The following is a 23041-nucleotide window of genomic DNA, read 5'->3' on the forward strand; positions in this document are numbered from 1 at the left end:
CGGCCTAATTCTGCTCTCCCTGGCCTAACTGTGCACAGCCCAACCTAACCCTGCTCTCCCTGGCCTAACCCTGCACTCCCCAGCCTAACCCTGCATGTTCCGGCCCAACTGTGCACAGCCCAGCCTAACCCTGCTCTACCTGGCCTAATCTCACTCTCCCTGGCCTAACCCCGCTCTCCCTGACCTAACCCCGCTCTCCCTGGCCTAACCCCGCTCTCCCTGACCTAACCCCGCTCTCCCTGGCCTAACCCTGCTCTCCCTGGCCTAACCCCGCTCTCCCTGCTCAGAGGAAAACCTTTGCACGGGGGTTCGGACAATCAAACAGATTCCAAAGCAGTTCTTTGTTGGAAGCTCCCACCTGGGCATGGACACACCCTGTCATGGGATTCCTCTGGTTTGATAAGGGTGATTAATTAGGATTTCAGACAGGTACAGCCAGTAGGGTGTTCAGTTGTCCCAGGAACTCACCCCACATCAGCCCCAAGGGATTCTTGGCCCCATTTCCTTCTCAGATGGTGGTTGGAAACCAAAATATCCTTCTCCTTGGAAATACAACCCAGCAGCATTTTGGGGATGTGTTAGAAGCTTAATTATTGTCCTAAAAATCTCGGAGAAAGTGTAGAAAAGCCACCAGGAGCTGCGTAACTCTGGGATGGTGTCCTAGAGAGCTAAAGGGTGGAAAAGCAAAGATCTTCAGGCATCACCTGCCATCGGAGAGGAGCTGGGAATGAGGCTGCTCCAAGGTGGGAGCCGAGGTCAAACCCCGCTCAGCCTCTCGGGCTCTGTGGGTGCCGTCCAACTCATCCACATTCCCACGGATTTCGAGAAGCCCTCGGGATTTGGCCCCTCCAGCAGTACCAGCTGCAGGCTTTGCATCCCCGCTGGGAGCAGGAGCCAAACTTTGGCATTTTCTCTTGGAGGCGATCCCTCTGTTTGCCCGGGAGGACTCGGTGTGTGTTTATTCCCGGCTGGAGCGATCCCACATTTCCCAGCTTTGCCCCGGGGAGCGGATCAGGTTTTGCAAAGTTTGCAAGTTCCGCGTGTGAATTTTCAGACGAGTTTTGGGTTGTTTTGTCGGGTTTCTTTTCCCCCTCCTTGGATCTCCGGAGAGCACAAGGATGGATGGGGGTGGAGGGCAGGAGAGGGGAGGAGCGGGAAGGGAGGGTTTGGAGCCGGGAATTCTGACATGGACACGATTAATGGCCCTGGCGGGAGCTGCACACAGAGCCCCCTTATGTGTCCCACATAAAGGCTGGGTCAGCAGCCTGTGCAAACAGCACCGGGATCAGCAGATCCCGGGATAATGGAATCCCTCGGGAAAGACCGGGAAGGGGGAGGGATTGAGGACTGGGAGGGTTACAGCAGTGAAATGGAGACCCCCGCTGTCCGTGCTCCCAGCAGGAATCCCGAGCACTGGGGGAAGCAGGGAAAGGGCTCTCCGGGCTCTCTCCAGCCGGAGAAACGCTCCTGGAATGAGCTTTTCCAAAGGAAACCAGGCTGGGATTGCCTGTGGGTGTCGACATGAGGATGAGCTCACCCAGGAACCACAACTGGGTTTTGGACTTTTCCTTTCTGATGTCTGGGAATGGGAGAGGCCCCACTCCTGGTTAAGGAATTTTCCCGAAGGATTGGGAATGGGGTTGGCCGATAGGGTTGGACAATAGGTGCTGTCACCTCCCTCCAGCTTCCTCCTGGGAAATCCTGGATTTCCTTGGAGCCATCATCCCTCTAGACTTGGCTGTAGAGACTGGAAAAGGAAATCCAGCAATACTTAGGCTGTTCTGGCTTTGGTCTTGGCCCAGGGAGCTCGGAAGTGTTGGTTCAGTGGCCATGGAGGATCAGGGATGTTTGGAGCCTGGGAAAGCGGCTCATGAAGGGAATGAAGCCACCGGGGTCGGAATGTGGTGAATTCCCCCAGTTTTGTTTTGGATGTTTTGCCCTAATTGCTCTTCCTCGTGTAGGTGGGCGCAAAGCTGGGGATGGAAAATGGATGTTCCCGTGGCAAAGAACGGGAAAAACCGGAATTTTGAGGGAGAGCAGAGTTTAGGGAACACTGTGGGGTGAGGGTTGCACGAGGGATGCTGAGGAGGAAGGGAAGAACCCCAAAATTCCAGTGAGAGCACGAACCTTTTCCAAGGATCTGGAGGTGGGGGAGGGAAAATAATTAATTGATTCATTAAAAAAAGAGCTTTTCCCTTGTCCCAAGCTGGGATCTCCCAATCCCTCCCTGCTCCCAGGCCCTCGGTGAGGAGGCTCCTGCCAGGGCTGTGCAGCAGCTGCTCTCCGAGGCACATTCCTGCTGCCTTTCTCATTCCGGCAGCCTGGCACGGGCGGCTTCTTCCCACCGCCTGGGAGGCTGCCGGCCCTTGGCAGATGTTCTGGATCTCGGGGTGGATCTCCCGCTGGCTCTCGGGGTCTGCAAACATCGCTCAGGCAAGATCCGGGGCAAAAAAGAAATTTAAAACAATAAAAAAATAACCCCACACAGACATAAATCCACACGGACACGTCCAGCAGGGAATCTTCCCCCACCTCGGGGGCTCTCTTTGGTCTTGACTGAGATTTTAAGCCAAGAGTTGAGTTTTGGGTTAAAAATGGCTCCAAAGAAGCAAGGCCAGCTCAGAGCAGGGGTTCTGGGGGTGTTCACACAGCATGGAGGGACAGGGCACAGGGAATGGCTCGAAACGAAAAGAGGAACAGTTTAGGTGGGATATCTGGGAGAAATTCCTCCCTGTGAGGATGGGGAGTGCCCAAGGCCAGGCTGGACGGGGCTGGGAGAAACCTGGGAAAGCGGGACTGTCCCTGGCACTGGGTGGGCTTTGAGGTCCCTCCAACCCAAACCACCCTGGGATTCATTCCGTGATTCATTCCCATTCCATGATTCATTCCCATTCCATGATTCATTCCATGATTCCAGGAAGGGCCTCACCAACACCTGCCCATCCTCCTCATCCCTGAGCTCCACGTGTGGGGTGGGGGCAGAGGTGAGTCCCAAAAGTGGGACTGGAGAGCAGCTGCCCCACATCTGGTCCTAACTCCACTCATCCCCTGGATCACAGTTCACGGGTGGCTTTCTTCCTGCATCCAATTCCTGTTCCTGTTCCTATTCCTATTCCTATTCCTATTCCTATTCCTACTCCTATTCCTATTCCTTTTCCTGTTCCTGTTCCTGTTCCTGCACCTCATTCCTGTTCCTGCATCCAATTCCTATTCCTGTTCCTATTCTTATTCCTGTATCCTATTCCTTTTCCTATTCCTATTCCTATTCCTATTCCTATTCCTATTCCTATTCCTATTCCTGCTCCTCTTCTTCTTCCTCCCTCTACTCCTATTCCTGTTGCTCTTCCTGCATCTCCTCCCGTGCTGGAATCCCCCTTTCCATACTCCCTGGCCATGTCCAGGGGGATTTTTCCCTCTCTCCGGGCTCCTCCAGGCGACCCCCTCTGAGTGCTGCTCCCTCTCCCCCATCCCTGCTCCCATTCCATGCCCTCCTCCCTGTGGGAAGCTGCGGGCTCTGGCAGCCCTTCCCGGCAGGGCTGGAGCCCGGCTGGGCGCGCAGCTGTCGGGATAACTGGAATTTTGACGCGTTGACAGCTCGCAAACCCCACGAGCCGAGCGAGCAGACGGGGCCGGGGGCGGCCGCTCGCGGCTCCGGTTTCTCGGCACATCCCGGGAGGCCGAGCGGGGTTTTGGAGGGGTCACGGCGGTGTTTGGCTGTTTGGGATGCAGATTCCAGCTCAGGCTTCCAGAGGGATGAGCTGTTAACAGGTTAATCCCAGACTGAGCAGAGCCAGGGATGAGCCCGCGCCTGGATTTCCGCGGAATTGGGATGGCGGTGGAAATTCCGGGGATTTGTCCTTGCGCGAGGCGATGTCCAGACCCATGACCTGGTCTGAAGGAATTCTCGCCCATCTGCGAGCTCCTCTTCCCACCTTCCCAGAAAACAACCCCTGAATGTCCCAACAGGAATTCACTCCGTTAATTCAGCGGGAGCTTTGATTTTGAACTTGGATATTTTCTGGGATTTTCCACCCGTTTTTGTAATTATCTCATGGATGATGTCAAAGTTTTGATGTGGGGGAAAAAATCCAAAAAAACTTTAAAGGGATTCTGTGACTACTTTGAAGCTTTTCTCCCTGGCATTCCTGGTGGAGGGACGTTTTCCCAGCACAATCCATTTTCCATAAAAAATGGGGAATTTGTGGGGTGGTTTCCAGCAGGAAAATCCTTTTTCCAGGAGATTCTTCCGTAGGTGTAGAAATGACCTCTCCCAGGCGATGCTGCTGTCACAAAAGCCACCAGGGCCAGCAGCCACGGGGCTGGAATGAATCCTTGGAAAATCCCAGCTGTGGACTGTTTCTCCCAAAGCTGTTCCATTTTTTAGGGCAGGTGACCAACAACCTTCGTTGCTTATTCCCGTTATTTCACCAGCAGGAAGAAATGGAAAGTGAAACAAAACTGTCCAAATCATCCACTTTCAACTTGGAAATTTCTCCACTGGGAATGTTTTCCACAAATATTCCCTGGTGCAGAGGTTCTCCTGGTGTTTTCTCCTGGAGCTGAGATTGAGCCAGCGATTGGAGACTCCGAAATTTTACAGTCAAAAATCAGACAAGATTTCCCCCCAAAAAACCCCAGCGGGTGTTTTTGGCTCCTCAGCATCACCTGGAGGTGACCCAGGTGGGCACAGCTGGGCATGGGATCCAGGTTTGGAGGATACTGGAGGTGGGAACACTGAGAGCCGATTTTTGATGGCGATTCCCAGGAAATTCCAGGCACTGAGGATCTCTAATTCCAACCCCAGCCCAGTTCCTGGCTGTGAGGTGGGGAGGTCCTGGGAGAGAAGCTGGAGCTGTCCCCGGATCCCTGGAAGGGCAGGTTGGAGCACCCCTCCATCCCATCCCATCCCATCCCATCCCATCCCATCCCATCCCATCCCATCCCATCCCATCCCATCCATCCCACCCCATCCCATCCCATCCCATCCCATCCCATCCCCATTGATCCCATCCCATGGATCCCATCCCATGGATCCCATCCCATGGATCCCATGCCATCCCATACCATCCCCATTGATCCCATCCCATGGATCCCATCCCATGGATCCCATGCCATCCCATTCCCCTCCATCCCATCTCCTCCATCCCATCCTCCCATCCCATCTCCTCATCCCATCCCCTCATCCCATTACCATTGTCCCATCCCATCCCATGGATCCCATCCCATTCCCGTTGTCCCATCCCCTCATCCCATCCACTTGAGGAATTCTTTAGGGAACATTGCAGCCGTGGAGGACCCAGTGTCCCAAAGGAACATTTCCCTGCTAACGAGGGCTTCTTTAACCCCAACCAAACCCCTCTCACCCAATCACCGAAATCCTACAAACCTCCAGGAACCGGGAGGCGCCGGCAGAAAGCCGGACTGAATTCCTTGGATAATCTCATTTGTGAGGAGCCATTTGTTCTGCTCCACTAACCTGGTTTAATATTAATACTTAATATTTAATATTTATCACCACATCAGCCACCAGAGGAACAGGCTCAGCACTGAGCCAGAGCACGAAAGGCCCCAAATCTGTGCATTCTCCCGGAATTTTTTGGTTTTCCTGTTCTGTCAGGAATTCTCTCAGTGATGCTCCGACATCCCCGGTGTTGCAGACAGCAAAAATCACCGCTGGAGTGTTGGGTGTGGATTTACGGGATCCCACCGGCACATCCCGGCAGGATGGAGCAGGGAATACCCCGTGGCTCTTCCCAGCTCCGGTTCCTCTCTAGAACTCCTCTCCATGCCCTAAATCCCAGTTTTTTGGGGGGAATGGACAATGCCCTGCTCTGCTTCAGGAGAGCTGGAGAGGCCCCAAGCTGGGAATGCCGCCCCCATGGAATGTTTGGGCTGTCCTGAGGCCCTGACCCGGCACAATCCCCTTTCTCCAGCTGGGAAGGGCCCTCAGCTGACCCTGCGGAACATTCTGGGTGTGCTGAGGCCATAAAAGAGCTTTTCCCACCTGGTTCCCTGAGCACAAACAGGTGCTGCAGCCCCTTTGGCTTTCCCAGCCCTGTTTCCATTTATTTTCTCATCCATCCCATCCATCTTTCTCCCACATCAAGTCCTGATTAGGAGGAGCAGGAGCACAACAAGCGGGTTTTTTTTTATTTTTTTTTAATTTTTCACCCTCCCACAGGAGGCTCTTTTTGACCTTCCTTTCCTCTCCTTGTCTGACAAATTGTGGGAGCTGATCCATGGCTGGGATAATTCGCTCCAGCCCCATCCTGGCAGGCAGCTGCTCCGGCAGGGATGAGCTGGGGAATGTTTCCTCTCCATCCGTGGGAGGCCTGAGGGATATTCAGGATATCCAGGAGCAGGATTGAGCAAGGTGCTTCTACCTGGGCCCTGGCTGTGACCAGGCCATGAAGAAATCCTTGGATTTCTTCTTCCCAGAGTTTTCCACCACAGCATCCCCGTCTCTGCTGCAATGCCACGTGGTTTTTAGAACACTTTCCTCTACTTAAGGCGTGATTTGGAAGCCAATCCTTGGGGAAAACGCCCCAAAAGCAGCAGGTACAGAGTTCCCAATCCGTGTGTGCTCCCATTCCCATGGAAAAGAGCCCACGGACACGGCCCAGGGCCCAGCTGGGTGTGGAAATCACCTCAGGGAGCTGCTCTGGGGAAGAACGAGCAGCTGCTCGTGTTCCTGCCCCAGCCCCTTCCCCAGTGCCAGCCCCAAATTCTGGGTTGGTTCTGCAGTTTCCGGGGAAGGAGTTTGGGGTCGGTTCTGCAGGATTTGGGGAAGGAGTTCGGGGTCGGTTCTGCAGGATTTGGGGAAGGAGTTTGGGGTTGGTTCTGCAGGATTTGGGGAAGGACTTTGGTGTTGGTTCTGCAGTTTCTGGGGAAGGACTTTGGGGTCGGTTCTGCAGGATTTTGGGAGGGGATTTTGGGGTCGGTTCTGCAGGATTTTGGGAGGGGATTTTGGGGTCGGTTCTGCAGGATTTGGGGAAGGACTTTGCGATTGCTCCCCAATCTCTGGCAACCCTTTTGCAAGCCCAGCTTTGGAACAACCTCTCCAGCAGCTCCCAAACTTCCTCCTCTTCCTCCTCTCCCTCCTCTTCCTCCTCCAGCGTGGTCGGAGCAGGCCCAGGCTCCACGCCAGGCTCGCCATGCTGTAACAGGATCCCATGGCAGGGGAATCTTTCGGGGCTGATAAAGCCGGAGCAGCCGGGAACTGAAGGCAGGTTCCCTTTGAAGTGCACCTCGCATTACAGCGAGCTGCTCCAGCCTCGGGATTTCAACCACCAATAAAATGATTTATGAGCATAAAAAGGCCCCAGCCACCTTTGAGGAGGGGGAAGGGGAGGAATCGCAAACGTCATTAGCTGCAGAGGCTCCGCTTTTTCTTCTCCGGGTTAGAAATGAGGGGCGGAATCGACCAGTTTGGGCCACAGAACGAGCGCGGGGAGATAAATCCCACCAGGGGTTTCGGGCTCGGTGGGAAGCGCTGCTTTAAACTCCCGGGAATCTCTTTTGGTGCAGGTGGATTTTGGGTTTTTTTCAGTGTTATCGCGTCTCCTTCGTTCGGCTGCGCCGCTCCAACCAACGCCGGGATCTCCGGCACCTTCCCGAGCCTCAATCTCAGCTGGCTGAGTGTGGAAATCACCCAAAATGTGAAAAATAGGGGGTTTATCCTCAGTTTAACCCCGCTGTAAGGACTCAAATTGGTTGACTTCAATCCCAAAAGCAACAGTTTTCCTGGAGTCACAGGAGGAGCGTAATTAGGAACTGGATTTCTTTGCTGATAATCCTCTCCCTTGGAGTTTATCTTTCCTTTCTTCTCAAACGCTGCAGAGCAAAAAGGCTCATCCCCAGGGTGGCTCTACCTGGCTGTAAAAGGATCCAGAGTATCCTTTTATCTCCATAGAAAACAAAGGAATTACAGCGGATGTGGGAAGCGGGACGGGAGGTGCCGCTCTGGCACAGGTGGATTTTAATCCTGAACAGATTTAAAGTGTAAATGAGACAAAAATCGCCTCACACGGGGCATGAAACAGCACAAATCTGTTCCGAGTTGGGTTTTGATCACATAAATCCTCCTGTCCCATCCCAGAACATCTCACTCCACATCTCATCCCGGGTGAGATCGCAGCATCTGCCTCTTGGTTGGGATGAAAAATTAAAAAAGAACTTTCCCGCCTTTGGGAAAGTCAGGAATTGCATTCCTGGGCTCCATTTCTCTCTCTCTTCCCTGGATTCAGGTCTGGGTGATGGTTTTGCTTCAGGTGTTGGGGCTTTTATCTGCTCTTCTCTGCACTGGGATCTCGATCTTTTGGGATCTGGGAGCTCTTCCAGCCTTTTCCTCTGCCAAGAAAGGTTTATTCCTCTGCAAAGGGAACATTTCCCTCCTTCTCCTCTGCAAAGAGAAGGTTCATTTCTCTTCTTTTCCTCTGGAAAAAAGATTTATTCCTCTGAAAAGAGAAGATTTCTCCTTTTCCTCTGCAAAGAAAGGTTTATTCCTCAAATTTTCCTCCTCAAGGAGAACATTTCCCTCCTTTTCCTCTGCAAGGAGAAGGTTCATTTCTCTCCTTTTCCTCCACAAAGACAAAGTTTGTTTCTCTCCTTTTCCTCTGCAAAGGGAACATTTCTTTTTCTCCTTTTCCTCCACAAAGAGAAGGTTAATTTATCTTTTTCCTCCACCAGGAGAAGGTTCATTTCTCTCCTTTTCCTCTGCAAAGGGAACATTTCTTTCTCTCCTTTTCCTCCACAAAGAGAAGGTTCATTTCCCTCTTTTTCCTCCACAAAGACAAAATTTGATCCTCTCCTTAAATACTTAAATACTCCAGAAATAGTCGAGGTGTGGAAGTGGAAGGGAGGAGCAGAGCCGAGCCCACAGCCCCAGTTCCAGACTGGAATTGTCCAGGACAGGAAAAAAAAAAAAACAGGACAATGGATCCTCTTTGCGTGACCAAGCCAAATTTGGGTTATTTTGGTTATTTCGGTGATTTCTTTATTCCTTTGTGCTGCTCTCTGCTCTTCCACTGGGCTGGATGAATTGCAAACCGGGGTTCATTCATTTTCTCTCCCCCTCAACTCTGTCCCAGATTTGGGGGATGTGGGTGCCAGGAGCGGCCCCGGAGCCGCGGCCCCGCTGGCTCGGAGCGCCCGGGGTGTGAGTGACCCATTTCTGTCACGGCGCCGGAGGGGCCCGCCGAGCTCTGGGGAAGGAGGGGTTGGGTGCCAAGGACCTGCCAGGGCCCCAAAAACCGCTCAGGGCCTGCCTTGGCACCGGGGCCGCAAATGGAACTGGGGGGTTCTTGCTGGGGAAAAAACGGCGTGAAATGGGGGCCTGGCGGGGCTCCGTGAGCGGGGTTTGAGCAAACGGCCCCCGTGAACCGGGAGCAGAGACAGGGAACCCCAAAACAACCCCAAAAGTGGGGTTTGATCAAATGGCACCCCAGGAAGCTGGGAAGACATCCAGGGAACCCCAAAACAACCCCAAAAGTGGGGTTTGATCAAATGTCACCCCGGGAACCTGGGAAGACATCCAGGGAACCCCAAAACAACCCCAAAAGTGGGGTTTGATCAAATGGCACCCCAGGAAACTGGGAACAGAGCCAGGGAACCCCAAAACAATCCCAGGGAAAGCTCAGGGGACACTTCACGGCAAGCTCAGAAGTCCCTGAATGGAAATTGCCTTTTCCAGTAAGAAAAATGTCCGGGAACAGGGTCAGTGTTTAGGAAAGGAAGTTTGGGGTTGTTCCTGCAGGATTTGGGGAAGGACTTTGGGGTCGGTTCTGCAGGATCTGGGGAAGGAGTTTGGAGCTGTTTTCACAGGATTTGGGGAAGGACTTTGGACTTTCCCCAAAGGTGTGGGAACCCATTTTTAAGCCCAGCTCCTGATATGAGGCTGAGCAGCTTGGGAACCTGATGGAGAGGGAGGGGTTTCCCCCCCACTCTTGATTTTTGCTCCGTTTTTTTCTCATCGCTGTGAAATTCAATCGCGTTTTGCAGCTCTTGAGGCCTCCCAAAGCCCAGCAGCTGCGCTCTCATCTGGCTTGAAAGCTTATCCTCGTGAACCCCAAACAGAACCAGGCCTGAGAGCCCTCTCTGAGGAAATGAAGCAAACCCAGCCCAGGAGAGACCCTTTTTTACCCTGATAAAACCCTTTTCCCCCCGATAAAACACCTAGGAATCCTTTTTTGGCTCTGTGGAAAGGAGATTTCCCCCGATAAAACACACTAGGGCGTTAAGAAAACCTCCTCTGGAGCCTGGCGGGTGAAGCGGCGCCTTGGCAGAGCTAAGCCCGGCTTTGCCGTGGAGTTTAGGCTGGGTTTATCAGATGGATCCGGGCTGGCTGCAGAGCTGCAGACACTCAGAGGAGCTGAGGCTCCCCGAAACTCCCTGCGGGGCGGTTCTATCTCCTGAGCTCGTCTAAAACCGCCAGCTCGATGCTAATCTGGATATTTATCCCTCCTAACAGCGCCGCTATTATGGCGCTTAATCCTGCGGCAGCATTCCCAGCCCGGGCAGATAAGGAGGGACGGCCAGGTGGCAGCGGAGCATCTCCCTGGGATGGACCCTGCCGGATCCGAGATGCCCGGTGTCCCTCTCCGTGTGCCCCCAGCCGGGAGCAGCGTCTCCGGCCGCTGGAAATCCCACGGGAGATGGATGGGCTGGGGGAAAGTGAGGAATGGGGGTGAGGATTGGCCAGGGTCCGGGTCCAGGAGCTGCTTGGGCCTGGTTTTGGCCAGGTGTTGCCATCTGGTGTGGCAGGTGTTGCTCAGGTGTCACCCAGAGGTGTTTTCTGTCCCCCCAGGTGTGGTCATCATGGCTCAGGTGTCACCCGGGGGTGTTTTCTGTCCCCAGGTGTTGCTCAGGTGTCACCCAGGGGTATTTTCTGTCCCCAGGTGTTGCTCAGGTGTCACCCAGGGGTGTTTTCTGTCCCCAGGTGTTGCTCAGGTGTCACCCAGGGGTATTTTCTGTCCCCAGGTGTTGCTCAGGTGTCACCCAGGGGTGTTTTCTGTCCCCCCCAGGTGTGGTTCAGCAACCGGCGGGCTCGCTGGCGCAAGCAGGCCGGAGCCAACCAGCTGGCGGCCTTCAACCACCTGCTGCCGGGGGGCTTCCCGCCCACGGGCATGCCGGCACTGCCCCCGTACCAGCTGCCCGACTCCTCCTACCCCACCACCACCATCTCCCAAGGTGAGCCTTCCCTTCCCCGCTTCCCTTCTCACCTCCCCTGCGCCGGGCCAGGCGGTGTTGGAGCATCCCGGGCTCTGGGGTCCCTCCCAAACCATTCCTCGACGCTCTGCTTGGGCCTTTCTGATCTCTGATATCCAGCCCATGGATGATGGGAGAGTTGGGAGTCTCTTGCGGGCTTCTTTTTGTTGGCAAAATCAGGTTTTTCCCTCAAAAAATAAGTGTTTTCTTCTTTGTCCCATGTCCCTTCTGCTTGTGCCCTGTGGCTGGAGTTTTGAACAAGGGGCACATCCCAGGAAATTGGGGGTTGTGTGTGTGACCCCTCATTCCATGTCCATTCCCATGGCGGGAATATCCCAGTGGAAGGAATAGTTAATTCCAGCTGCCCTTGGCCTGGAATTTTTGCCTTTACCAAAGAATTCACATTTTCTCTTTGCTGGGAGGGAAAACAAAGCAAAACCAAGGCATTTCCCGCTGGCTCCCGCCATGGCTGAGCCGCCATTCCCAGCAGTTTCCCGGGTGTTTCCCAGGGGTTTCCCGGGGTTTTCCTGGGTGTTTCCCGGGGAGATCCCAGCCCGTTGGTGTCCCCACAGACGGCGGCAGCACCGTGCACCGGCCGCAGCCGCTGCCGCCCTCCACCATGCACCAGGGCGGCCTGGCCGCCGCCGCCGACTCCGGCTCGGCCTACGGCGCCCGGCACAGCTTCTCCAGCTACTCCGAGAGCTTCATGAACGCCGCAGCCCCCGCCAACCACATGAACCCCGTCAGCAACGGCCTCTCCCCGCAGGTACGTGCCCGTTTCCAGCCTTCTCCGGGTTCCGGGAGCGCGGAAACCTCTGGGATGCGGTGGCGGAGCACTGGTGGTTGTTGTTGTTGTTGGGATTGCTGTTGTTGTTGGGGTTGTTGTTGTCGGGAATTCCTGCGGGCAGCCCAGAGAGAGCAATTAGCTCATTTGTTAATGAACAGCAGCTCTGCCCTGAGCCCAGCGTTGGTCATTCCCATGGCCAGGTTGGGATGAGGGGATCGCCGACACCTGGAGCGCCTCCCAAAACCATCCCAGAGCGGCAGCGGCCCCGCCGGTGGCGGGTTTGGTTCACGCCTGAGGGCTGACTCCAAAATTCATCTGGGGGGGCTGATTTAGGCTCAGCCTGGAGCTTGGCCAGGTCTGGCACGGATGTGAGCTCAGAGATGGACATTTGGGGCGTCATTTTGGGAAACTCGTGCGGACGATCCCGCTGATGCCAAGGCGTGGCTGAGCTGTGGAGGAGGAAAGGAGTTTCCAAGCTCACCTTCGTCTTCAGGTGGAGCTGGAAATGAGCAGCCAGGACTTGTCCTTATCCCAAGGGACACCAAATCCCGGTTTTTTCCACTCTCAGTCGCTCATGGGATACGGAGCTGTTGTTTCAGAGGGATCAGTTCATTTAGGACGGGAAACTGAAATAATTCGGAACTAGGAGGAGAAATGAGGTGGGCGCCGGAAATGGGAGATTCATTTTCTGGCGGTTTGGAGAGGAGTCCAACAAACAGGGACACCAGGGGGATGAGGGTGTTCAGGTGCAGGAGTTTGGGATCTCTCGAGTGTGAAAACAAAGAGGAAACGGGGAAATTTTACAGCTTCTCTGGAATTGTACAAATCCCCCGCTTTTGGCTTTGAATGGGGAAACGTTAAAATGTGACTGGCACGAGGTGAAATGGGAAAATATTGAAATATTGACTGGCATGGGGCTGGATATTGCTTCAAACAGGGAAATTCGGGGGGGAACAGGCAGATATCCCTCTGACAAGGGATTTCTGAGAGCCCTGGGCTCAGGCTCGGAGGATACAGCCTGGGATTCAAAGGCAGGCCTGGGTTAGCTGGGCCAGGGCCCGGGATTAACTCAGATGATCCCGAGTGCAATTTATCCCCATGGAATAAGGCAGGGATGAGATGCCTGGGATGAGCCTGAAGGCCATCCTGCAATTTCCATTTCCCTTCATCCTCTCCTGCCCAGTCCCACAGAATCAGGGGCTCGTTGAAAGGACCAGACTGTGGCTTTTCCTCCGCTTATCCCAATCCCAAATTCCCCTGCCCCCAGGCTCAGGCTGGGGACAGATATCCCTGAGCCCATAAGCCCTTTGTATGGGAAAGAGAGGATCCTTTATCTGGCAGGCCTGAAGAAAAGAGAGCTTTGCACCCCCAGGAAGAGGAGATTCCCATTTTCCCGACGCTTTTAATCATGTGAGGGCCAAGATATCAGCATGGAAATTCGCCCGTTCCCTTTGTGCGCGCGGAGCCTGACCCAGGTTATTTCCCGACTGCTTTGCATTCCCTGATCAAAAATTCCTGCCTTTCCCAGCCCTCTGCTGTTCCTAGTGGAAGGAGATGAGAAATGCTCCCAGTGGGATGAAGAACCCCTGGATTTGTCCTCTTTTTAGGGCAGTTTTGGGAGGGCTCTTTATGGGGCGCTCTGCGTCATTTATTAATCGTTCCGAGCGCGATCCCGCTCCGCTGCGGCATTCCAGGGAAATCCCAGCGGAATTCCACCCTCCCGGCTGCCCAAGGTTCCTCTCTGCAGGGAGAAGGATCGGCCAGAGGGAAAAAGGAAGTTCAGGAGGTTGGAAAAACCAGTCTGGGAGCTGAGGATGATGGTGGTTCCATGAGGGTTTCTCATTTCCCCCCTGGCGGCAGCGGGAGCGGGAGGAGATTTCTTGGCACTTTAGATGGGAGAGGGGGCCGGGAGCTCCCGGCTTTTGCTCCCTATCCAGTTACCCCGGGATTGGATGTCCCGGCTGGAATCCACGGGCTGTGCTGGCAGCTGGAATCCGGGAGGAGAAGCACGGCGTTCCCGTTCCCAAAGAGAAAACGGGGATTTGGTGTGGCCACCGCGGCGTTCCCATTCCCAAAGAGAAAACGGGGATTTGGAGTGTTTTGGAGATTCGGAGTTCCCATTCCCAAAGAGAAAACTGGAATTTGGTGTGGCCACCGTGGTGTTCCCATTCCCAAAGAGAAAATGGGAATTTGGGGTGGCCACCTCAGTGTTCCTGCTCCCAAACAGAAAATGGGAATTGGAGTTTTTTGAGATTTGAAGTGATTTGGCATTTCCATTCCCAAACAGACAATGGGGATTGGAATGTCTTGAAGATTTGGTGTTCCCGTTCCCAAACAGAAAATTGGGATTGGAGTGTTTTGGTGATTTGAGGTTCCCGTTCCCAAACAGAAAATGGGGATTTGGGGTGTCCACAGCTGTGTTCCCGTCCCATCCCCGGAATGGGAAGAGAACCAAAGTAAAACTTGGTGTGTTGAGATAAGGAGAGTTCAATAATCGAGAATGAAGTGAAATACAGAAATAATGAGAATAATTATAATAATAATAACAATAATTATAATAAGAATAATTAAACAATGATAATGATGACAATAATAATAAGAATAATAAGGATAAGAATGATAAGAATAAGAATAAGAATAATATTAGTTATTTAATAATATTAGTTATTTATGTTTATAATATTTATATTTATTACATTATTTAGTTTAATACTATATATTATTATATTATTACTTATTATATTTATTATACATATATTTATATTTAACAATTAATATAATACACTAATACATATATATTATTTTTATTTTTATTATTATTATTATTATTATTATTATTATTATTATTATTATTATTATTATTATTATTATTATTATTATTATTATTATTATTATTATTTCTTTTATAAGGGAAAACCAAGTGCTGCTCAATGCCAGTTCCAGACCCTCCCTTCCCATTAACTCTCCCGGTTTTTCCTCAGGGAATGGGGACATTCCATGGGGTGAAATGTCCCCGTTCCCAGCTCGGGTCGCCTGTCCCGGTTCCTTCTGGAACCTTCCCCAGTGGCAGAGCAGGAGAAAGGAATTCCTCGAGCCAGGATGGGATAAACAGGACTCAGTAACCCCGGAGCCATCGGGCTGTGCTCAACAGCGTTCCCATCCCAAATCCCAAATCCCAGACTCTGGGAACAGCTGGCCCTTCCCAAGCCAGGACCAGGACAATCCCACAGGATCAAAGCAGGACCCAGAGTGGAAGCTCAGGTCCTGCTCCTTCCAGAAACTTCTGGAGAGACCCTGGGGTGACCCCCGCAGTGGTTTGGGATGGAGCAGGAATTTGGGATGGAGTGAGCATTTGGGATAGAGCAGGGGTTGGGATGGAGCAGAATTGGGATGGATCAGGGATTTGGGATAAAGCAGAAATTTGGGATGGAGCAGGAACTTGGAAGGGAGCAGGAGCTTGGGATGGAGCAGAGATTTAGGATAGATCAGGGATTTGGGATGGAGCAGGAATTTGGGATGGAGCAGGAGTTTAGGATAGAGGAGTTTGGGATAGAGCAGGAATTTGGGATGGAGCAGGAGTTTGGAGCCTCCCACCAGGCCAGCTTACCCCAAAGCCCATCCAGCCTGGCCTTAGGCTCAGTTTTAGGCGCGGTTCTGCTCAAGCAGGACCTGCCAACCCTTAGGAGCTGCTCTGGGGGCTGAGGGGGGAAACAAGGGAATGATCCCGAGAATTACGGGACAAAACCACTTTGGCTGATCCTGGGAGCAGAGAAATCAGCTTTTTTCCCTCTATTTCCCGCTGCTTTTCCTCTCCAGCCTCCTCCTCCCCATCTCTTCCACCTTTTCCAGCGTCTCCGTGGGTTTTTAGGAGGATTCTGGAGCAGGGCCCGAACTCCTGCCACCGTTCTCGTGCTTTGGCTTCTCCAGAGCCCAAAATTCTCCGTTTGGGGCGGGTGGAGCTGGGGAAAAGCTCAAAACAGAGCAGGAGTTCCGGGCGTTTCCCAGAACTTGTTATTCCTGAGACCTCGGAATCTCCCAACAGCCCCGCGGGATCTCCAGGGATTAAGACAATTCCAGAAACTCCAAGAGCCAAGAGAAACTTGTTCAGCTCCTCGGAGTTGTTGCTTTAATTTTCCCTGGGCTTTCCGTGGCTTTTTCCTCTCTGAGGGAATTCATTCCCAGTGTCTGGGGCTCAGAGTCAGATTCCCAGTCCTGGCTTTGTCACTGGGTTTGGGATCCCTCCTGGCTCTGGGAATTCCTTCCCCCATTCCCAAGGATCCCTCCTGGCTCTGGGAATTCCTTCCCTGATTCCCAGGGATCCCTCCTGGCTCTGGGAATTCCTTCCCTGATTCCCAGGGATCCCTCCTGGCTCTGGGAATTCCTTCCCCAATTTCCAGGGATCCCTCCTGGCTCTGGGAATTCCTTCCCCAATTTCCCGGGATCCCTCCTGGCTCTGGGAATTCCTTCCCTGATTCCCAAGGATCCCTCCTGGCTCTGGGAATTCCTTCCCCGATTTCCAGTGATCCCTCCTGGCTCTGGGAATTCCTTCCCTGATTCCCAAGGATCCCTCCCGGCTCTGGTAATTCCTTCCCTGATTCCCAAGGATCCCTCCTGGCTCTGGGAATTCCTTCCCTGATTCCCAAGGATCCCTCCCGGCTCTGGGAATTCCTTCCCTGATTCCCAAGGATCCCTCCTGGCTCTGGGAATTCTTTCCCCGATTCCCAGGGATCCCTCCTGGCTCTGGGAATTCCTTCCCTGATTCCCGGGGATCCCTCCTGGCTCTGGGAATTCCTTCCCTGATTCGCAGTGATCCCTCCTGGCTCTGGGAATTCTTTCCCTGATTCCCGGGGATCCCTCCTGGCTCTGGGAATTCCTTCCCTGATTCCCAGGGATCCCTCCTGACTCTGGGAATTCTTTCCCCGATTCCCAAGGATCCCTCCCGGCTCTGGAGAGGCCGCCCTCTCTCCCTTCCCTCGGTGCCACCAATTCCTTTCTCCCATTTTTTCTTTTTTTCCCTTTTTTTTTTGTCGGAGCCACCGCGCCTGTAATAACCATTCCAAATGAGTCTTGCTGGGCCAGGAGAAAGGGGAGGGGAAGGGGAAAAAAAAAAAAAAAGAAAAAAAAGGGGAGGAGAGGATGAGATTTGGGGGTTGGGAGAAAAGGAGGAGGGGGTTTAAATAGCAAAGAATTAGGGGGGGGTAAAAAAAAAATAAATAAAAATCTGATGCAAATCACTGGTGGAGAGAAAATTATGTGCAATTACCCGAGCGATACTGGGCAGCCGTGCCCACCCCAACCAACAAGATCTCATTAACAAGCAGAAAATAAGATTGAAATGGTGTGTAAAAGAGCTGAAAAATGAATTTGAATGCTGCATTTGTCCACAATTACCCCCTCGTTCACACATATTTTATTGCAATTTTTTTATTATTCTTAATCTTTCCATCCCTCAAAGCAGATTGGGAACATCCTGGCATTACGGTTGCTGAGGGAGGAAGCATTAAGGATTCCCCGTTTCCCTGAAAGGAGACCCTTCTCTCGCTCGAATTTTCCAGCCTTGCTTTTGGCCGGATCAGGATTCATTTCCCGGCTTATCCCGGTGTTCCTTCCTCATCCTTTAACACCGGCGCCTTCCTTTTCCCATCTCTCCTTCTCTCCATCCCCCTCCAGGCTTTTCCTCCTCATCCTCCTCATTCCCGTTTCTCCAGAGGATCCCGATCCCTCCTCCTTTGGAGCGTCCCTCGCATCCCTCATGCCGCCTTCCTTCCCCTCCTCATCCTCCCCGCGACCTTGGAGCGGGATTCCCGATAAATCCTCGCCCAAAAAGGAAGCTCCGGCTTCCTCCGGGAAAAGCGGCTCCGCGTTCTCCCTAAACTTTTAACCCGCACATCCCAGGAAAGCCACCCGGGTTTTTTATTTTCCCCCACCTCGCTGAAGTTTCTGGCATTTTTTTTTTTTTTTTTTTTTTTGGGATATATTTCACCAAACAAAGCCCATCTGCTCTTGTCAGTTTGACGCCTCCGCTGCCGGCACCGGGAAAAGAAGGGAACATTTTTCCCGTGTGAAAACAGATCCCTCTCTCTTTTTTTTTTATTTATTTATTTTTTTTTTCCTCCTGATTCCCGGCTCCGAGGAGGGTGGGAAGGGGGGAATTCACACCCGAGGGGCTTCTCCGTCCTGAGGTTCCCTCGATGGATTGGGGTGCTCTGATCCCGCTGGAAACCCAAAAAAAAAACCCAACTAAAAAAAAAAAACTAAAAAAGCAGAATTTCCTCCCTTTAACCCGAATTCTGGGGTGGTCCCCGCGTGATTCCCGCTCCAGCCGTGCTGCTGAGATAGGAGAACACCGGGAAGGATCTGGGATTTGGGATTTGGGAGCTCCATTCCCCCGAGCCTGGAATCCCATGGGAATTTTGGTGGGCCCAGGATCGGCCCCCGAGGCTCCGCAAACTCCGGGACGCGAATTGGGGAGGAATAAGGAAGAAACAGGAGGAGAAAAGTGGGGATAAAAACCCTGGGGAGGAGAGAGGGAGCGATGGCAGCAGGAAGGAGACGCGTGAGGAGCTGTGGAAGCTCCTGATAAGGCTCCAGATGTGGAATTTAAAGCACCCAGGGCTGAGACACCAAAATCTCTCCCCAAAATCTTCCAACCTCCCTCCCCAGCCAGACCCCGCTCCCCACCGCTGCGGCGAGGAGGGGGAAAAACCGCAGCGGGGCGGGTGGAATTCCTGAATTCCTGAATTCCTGCGGCAATCCCGGCGGGATTTGGCCGGGAGACGCGGTCCTGCCGATTCCTGCGGGAGCTCGGGATGCGGAGAGCGGCGCGCGGGAGGGAAAATGAGCAATTAGCAATTAACGCCGCATTCCCGGCGACCTCCGGCACGCGGAGCCGCTGGAATATCCCAGGGATCCGGTGGGAAAGGCAGCCCGGGAATAGGCGGGGAGCGAGATGGGAAAGGAGAAGTTTTTAAAAGCGAGGGGAGCAATAAAAGGAATAAAATAATTGGGATCGGGAGGGCGCGCGCCGCATTCCCGGGGCGCGCATTCCCGGCTGCGCCTGGTAAATCCAGCTGTGCTCCAGCTGTGCCCCGCCTGGGAAGAGCCAATCCCGGGCAGGAAAAAATCTCCAGAGGCGCGTTCGGCCGAGGATCGGGATCCAGGGTTCATTGTGGGGTTCATTCCAGAGGGATGGGGAAGCTCGGGTGGATTTGGGGATCTCCTGGAGAGATTCCAGCCTGGAGCCGGGAATCTCTTCCCGGGAACCGGAGCTCTGCGGGTGTCGGAGAGGGCTCAGCTCCCAGTTTTTCCCTTTGCTTCGCCATCCCCGGGCGCGCTGAGGAAAATTCCCATTCCCTCCCATCCCAGCTGGAGAGGCTGCGGCACATGGGGGGTTTTGGGGGCTGTACCCAGCCCTGGAGCATCCCCGGGAGCTGCTCAGGAGGGCTGGGCAGTCCCGCAGCCTCGGGAGAGCTTGATGGGATGAGAGGAATCCCAAAAGGATGCTGGGCTGAGCTTGGGTGTGAGAGTTTGGGGGTCCAGAGGGTTCGGAGTGACCCTCCCACCATCCCAGGTGGGGAGCAGGAGCAGGGAATGGCTCTGGAATGCGACCTTGGACACTTTGGGGTGCGGGAATGGCTCTGGGATGTGGGATTGGGCAGTTTGGGGTGCAGGGAATGGCTCTGGAATGCGACCTCGGACACTTTGGGGTGCAGGGAATGTCTGTGATGTGGCCCCGGGCAGTTTGGGGTGCGGGAATGGCTCTGCAGGGACACTCGGGGTGAGGGAATGGCTCTGGAATGCGACCTCGGACACTTTGGGGTGCAGGGAATGGCTGTGATGTGGCCCCGGGCAGTTTGGGGTGCAGGGAATGGCTGTGATGTGACCTCGGACATTTTTGGGGTGCGGGAATAGCTCTGGGATGCGGGCTGGGACACTTTAGGTTGTACGAATGGCTCTGGGATGTGGGATTGGGCAGTCTGGGGTGCGGGAATGGCTCTGCAGGGACAGTTTGGGGTGCAGGGAATGGCTGGGATGTGGCCCCGGGCAGTTTGGGGTGCAGGGAATGGCTCTGCAGGGACACTTTGGGGTGCGGGAATGGCTGGGATGTGGCCCCGGACAGTTTGGGGTGCAGGGAATGGCTGGGATGTGGCCCCGGGCAGTTTGGGGTGCGGGAATGGCTGGGATGTGGCCCCGGGCAGTTTGGGGTGCGGGAATGGCTCTGCAGGGACAGTTTGGGGTGCAGGGAATAGCTCTGGGATGTGGGATTGGGCAGTTTGGGGTGCGGGAATGGCTCTGCAGGGACACTTCGGGGTGCAGGGAATGGCTGGGATGTGGCCCCGGGCAGTTTGGGGTGCGGGAATGGCTGGGATGTGGCCCCGGGCAGTTTGGGGTGCAGGGAATGGCTCTGCAGGGACAGTTTGGGGTGCAGGGAATGGCTCTGCAGGGACACTTCGGGGTGCCAGGGCCGGGCAGGACCCGCTGCGTGTCCAGGGAAGCGCAGAGAGAGGAGATCCAGGAGCAGCAGGGAGGGACCGGGCGGCTCCGGGCTCTGTTCCACACCGGGGTCCCCCCCTCTGCGGGGCGCTGGATTTGGGGGGAAATCCCCCCGTTCTGCGGGGCTGCCAAAAGCCGCGCCCGGCATCATTTTACTGCGGGGCCCGGAGATCTCCGACCCCGGAGGGCTCTGGGGGCGATCAAAAGTGCGCGGGGTCCCGGCTCCGGGCAGCCCCTGAAGCCCATCCAGAAGCCAATCCCTCTGATTTCAGGGAATTGAGCACCTGAAAGGCGCTCCCGAGGCTCGCGGGGCGGGGAGCCTGGGATGCGCATCCAGGGAAATCACGGGGTGATGGATGCGGGATCGGGGGGAAAGAGGGAATGAAGGCATGGAGAGGCAGTTCGGGGAAATCACAGGAAATCTGGGAAGTTACCCTGGATGAGGGGTCTGGGAAAAAGAGGGAATGCAGGCATGGAGGGGATGTTTTGAGAAAAATCACGGGAAAATCAGTGGTTTGCAGGATTGAGGGGAAAAAGAGGGAATATAGATTTGGAGGTGTTGTTTGGGGAAATCACAGGGAATTTGGGAAGTTACCCTGGATGTGAGGACGGGGAAAAAGAGGGAATATAGACCTGGAGAGGCTGTTTGGGGAAATCACAGGGAATTTGGGAAGTTACCCCGGCTGTGGGGTCTGGGAAAAAGAGGGAATTTAGGGACTTTTGGGAAGCCACAAGGAGCGGCTCTCGGGATTGAAGGGAGAGGCCAAAGCGCTGAGTTTTGGGAATGAGAATTCATCCACCAAGCCAGCTCTGAGGTGACACCGGGCTGTCCCCCAGGGTCACAGCTCTCCCCGCCGCTCCTGCCCGGCTCCTCATGGGGACACAGAGAGGGGACACTGCCTCCCCCTGAATCCCTGGCTGCCTCCTCTCTCTCCCCGAGCCTCTCGCAGCTTTTCCTCTCCCTCTCCCGTCCCCGTGCTCCCTCTCCTCCATTTGATGTGGAGAGGAGCTGTCTGCCACTCGCGCGTCTGTTCCGAGAAGGGATCAGAAGTTTCAGCGAGCGCTCGGCGCCTCTCCTTTGATCCATGTCCTGAGGCCTGCTTGACAGCGAAAAAAAGCATGGAGACAAAACGACTCAGTCAAAGTGATTCCTGACAACTGTCTCCATGAGATAAGGAAGCTCTCTGTGTCTTGGTGGCGCTTTTTTTTATTTTTTTTTTTTTTATTTTTTTTTTTATTTCTAATACCGCCTCTCCGTTTCCATAAGAAGCGGAGTCACTTTAAACCAGAGGAGCAGAGCCAAGCACGGAGCTGAGCTTTATCACTCTTCCTGTCTCTTTTTTTTTGTTCGGTTGGGGTTTTTTCCCCTTTTTTTTCCCCTCTTTCCCCCCGTTTTTCCCGGTGTGGATGAGGCTCTGGAGCCAGGGGGACACGGAGACAATTCCCAGTGGGACAATTCCCAATTTGCGGGAGAGGGAGGTCGGGTTTGGGCCGGCTTTGGCCACTCCAGCGCTGCTCGGAGCCGCTGCCCAGCCCCGGAATTTCCTTTGGGATCCTTCAGTTCCGCTTGGTGGGATCGCGACACGCAGGGAATGTCCCCCCCTGCCCCCCAGGGGGGTTCTGTGGGGCTGGGAGGGCTCAGAGACACCGGGAGAGGTGGGTGGGAACCGGGATCCCAAAGACAGGGATCCCAAACAGGGATCCCAAACAAACACAGGGATCCCAAACAGGGATCCCAAACAGGGATCCCAAACAAACACAGGGATCCCAAACAGGGATCCCAAACAGGGATCCCAAACAAACACAGGGATCCCAAACGGGGATCCCAAACAAACACAGGGATCCCAAACAGGGATCCCAAACAGGGATCCCAAAAAAACACAGAGATCCCAAAGACAGGGAACCCAAACAGGGATCCCGAACAAACACAGGGATCCCAAACAGGGATCCCAAACAAACACAGGGAACCCAAACAGGGATCCCAAACAAACACAGGGATCCCAAACAGGGATCCCAAACACACACAGGGATCCCAAAAAACCACAGGGATCCCAGAGACAGGGATCCCAAACAGGAATCCCAAAGACAGGCAGGGATCCCAAACAAACAAGGATCTCAAACAGGGATCCCAAAGAAGGATCCCAAACAATCACGGGGATCCCAAATACAGGGATCCACAGGGATCCCAAACACAGGGATCCACAGGGATCCACAGGGATCCACAGGGATCCACAGGGATCCACAGGGATCCCAAACACAGGGATCCACAGGGATCCACAGGGATCCACAGGGATCCACAGGGATCCACAGGGATCCACAGGAATCCCAAACACAGGGATCCACAGGGATCCCAAACACAGGGATCCACAGGGATCCACAGGGATCCACAGGGATCCCAAACACAGGGATCCACAGGGATCCACAGGAATCCCAAGCAATCACAGGGATCCCTTTGGGGATGGAGGGGACGGGAGGTGCTGAGGGACACGGGGGGACAGGGCCGCTCCAGCCGGGGGAGGAGCGGTGGGAATGCGGGATGGATCCCAAACTGCTCCA

General features: G+C 54.1%; 1 protein-coding gene across 2 annotated transcripts in view; it reads left to right on the forward strand.

Moving 5' to 3' along the window:
* The window catches only part of PAX7 (paired box 7), a 93109-nt gene that overhangs the window by 41076 nt on the left and 28992 nt on the right, over positions 1 to 23041 (forward strand). For both annotated transcript variants that reach the window (XM_086860578.1, XM_086860577.1), the window contains exons 6-7: positions 11022 to 11187; positions 11778 to 11971. In XM_086860578.1, coding sequence (XP_086716704.1) covers positions 11022 to 11187; positions 11778 to 11971 — 360 coding nt within the window. The remainder of the gene's footprint in view (positions 1 to 11021; positions 11188 to 11777; positions 11972 to 23041) is intronic.

This window comes from Cyanistes caeruleus, chromosome 22, assembly GCF_971803275.1.
Source record: "Cyanistes caeruleus chromosome 22, bCyaCae1.hap1.1, whole genome shotgun sequence".
In the NCBI taxonomy this organism is placed as follows: Eukaryota; Metazoa; Chordata; class Aves; order Passeriformes; family Paridae; genus Cyanistes; species Cyanistes caeruleus.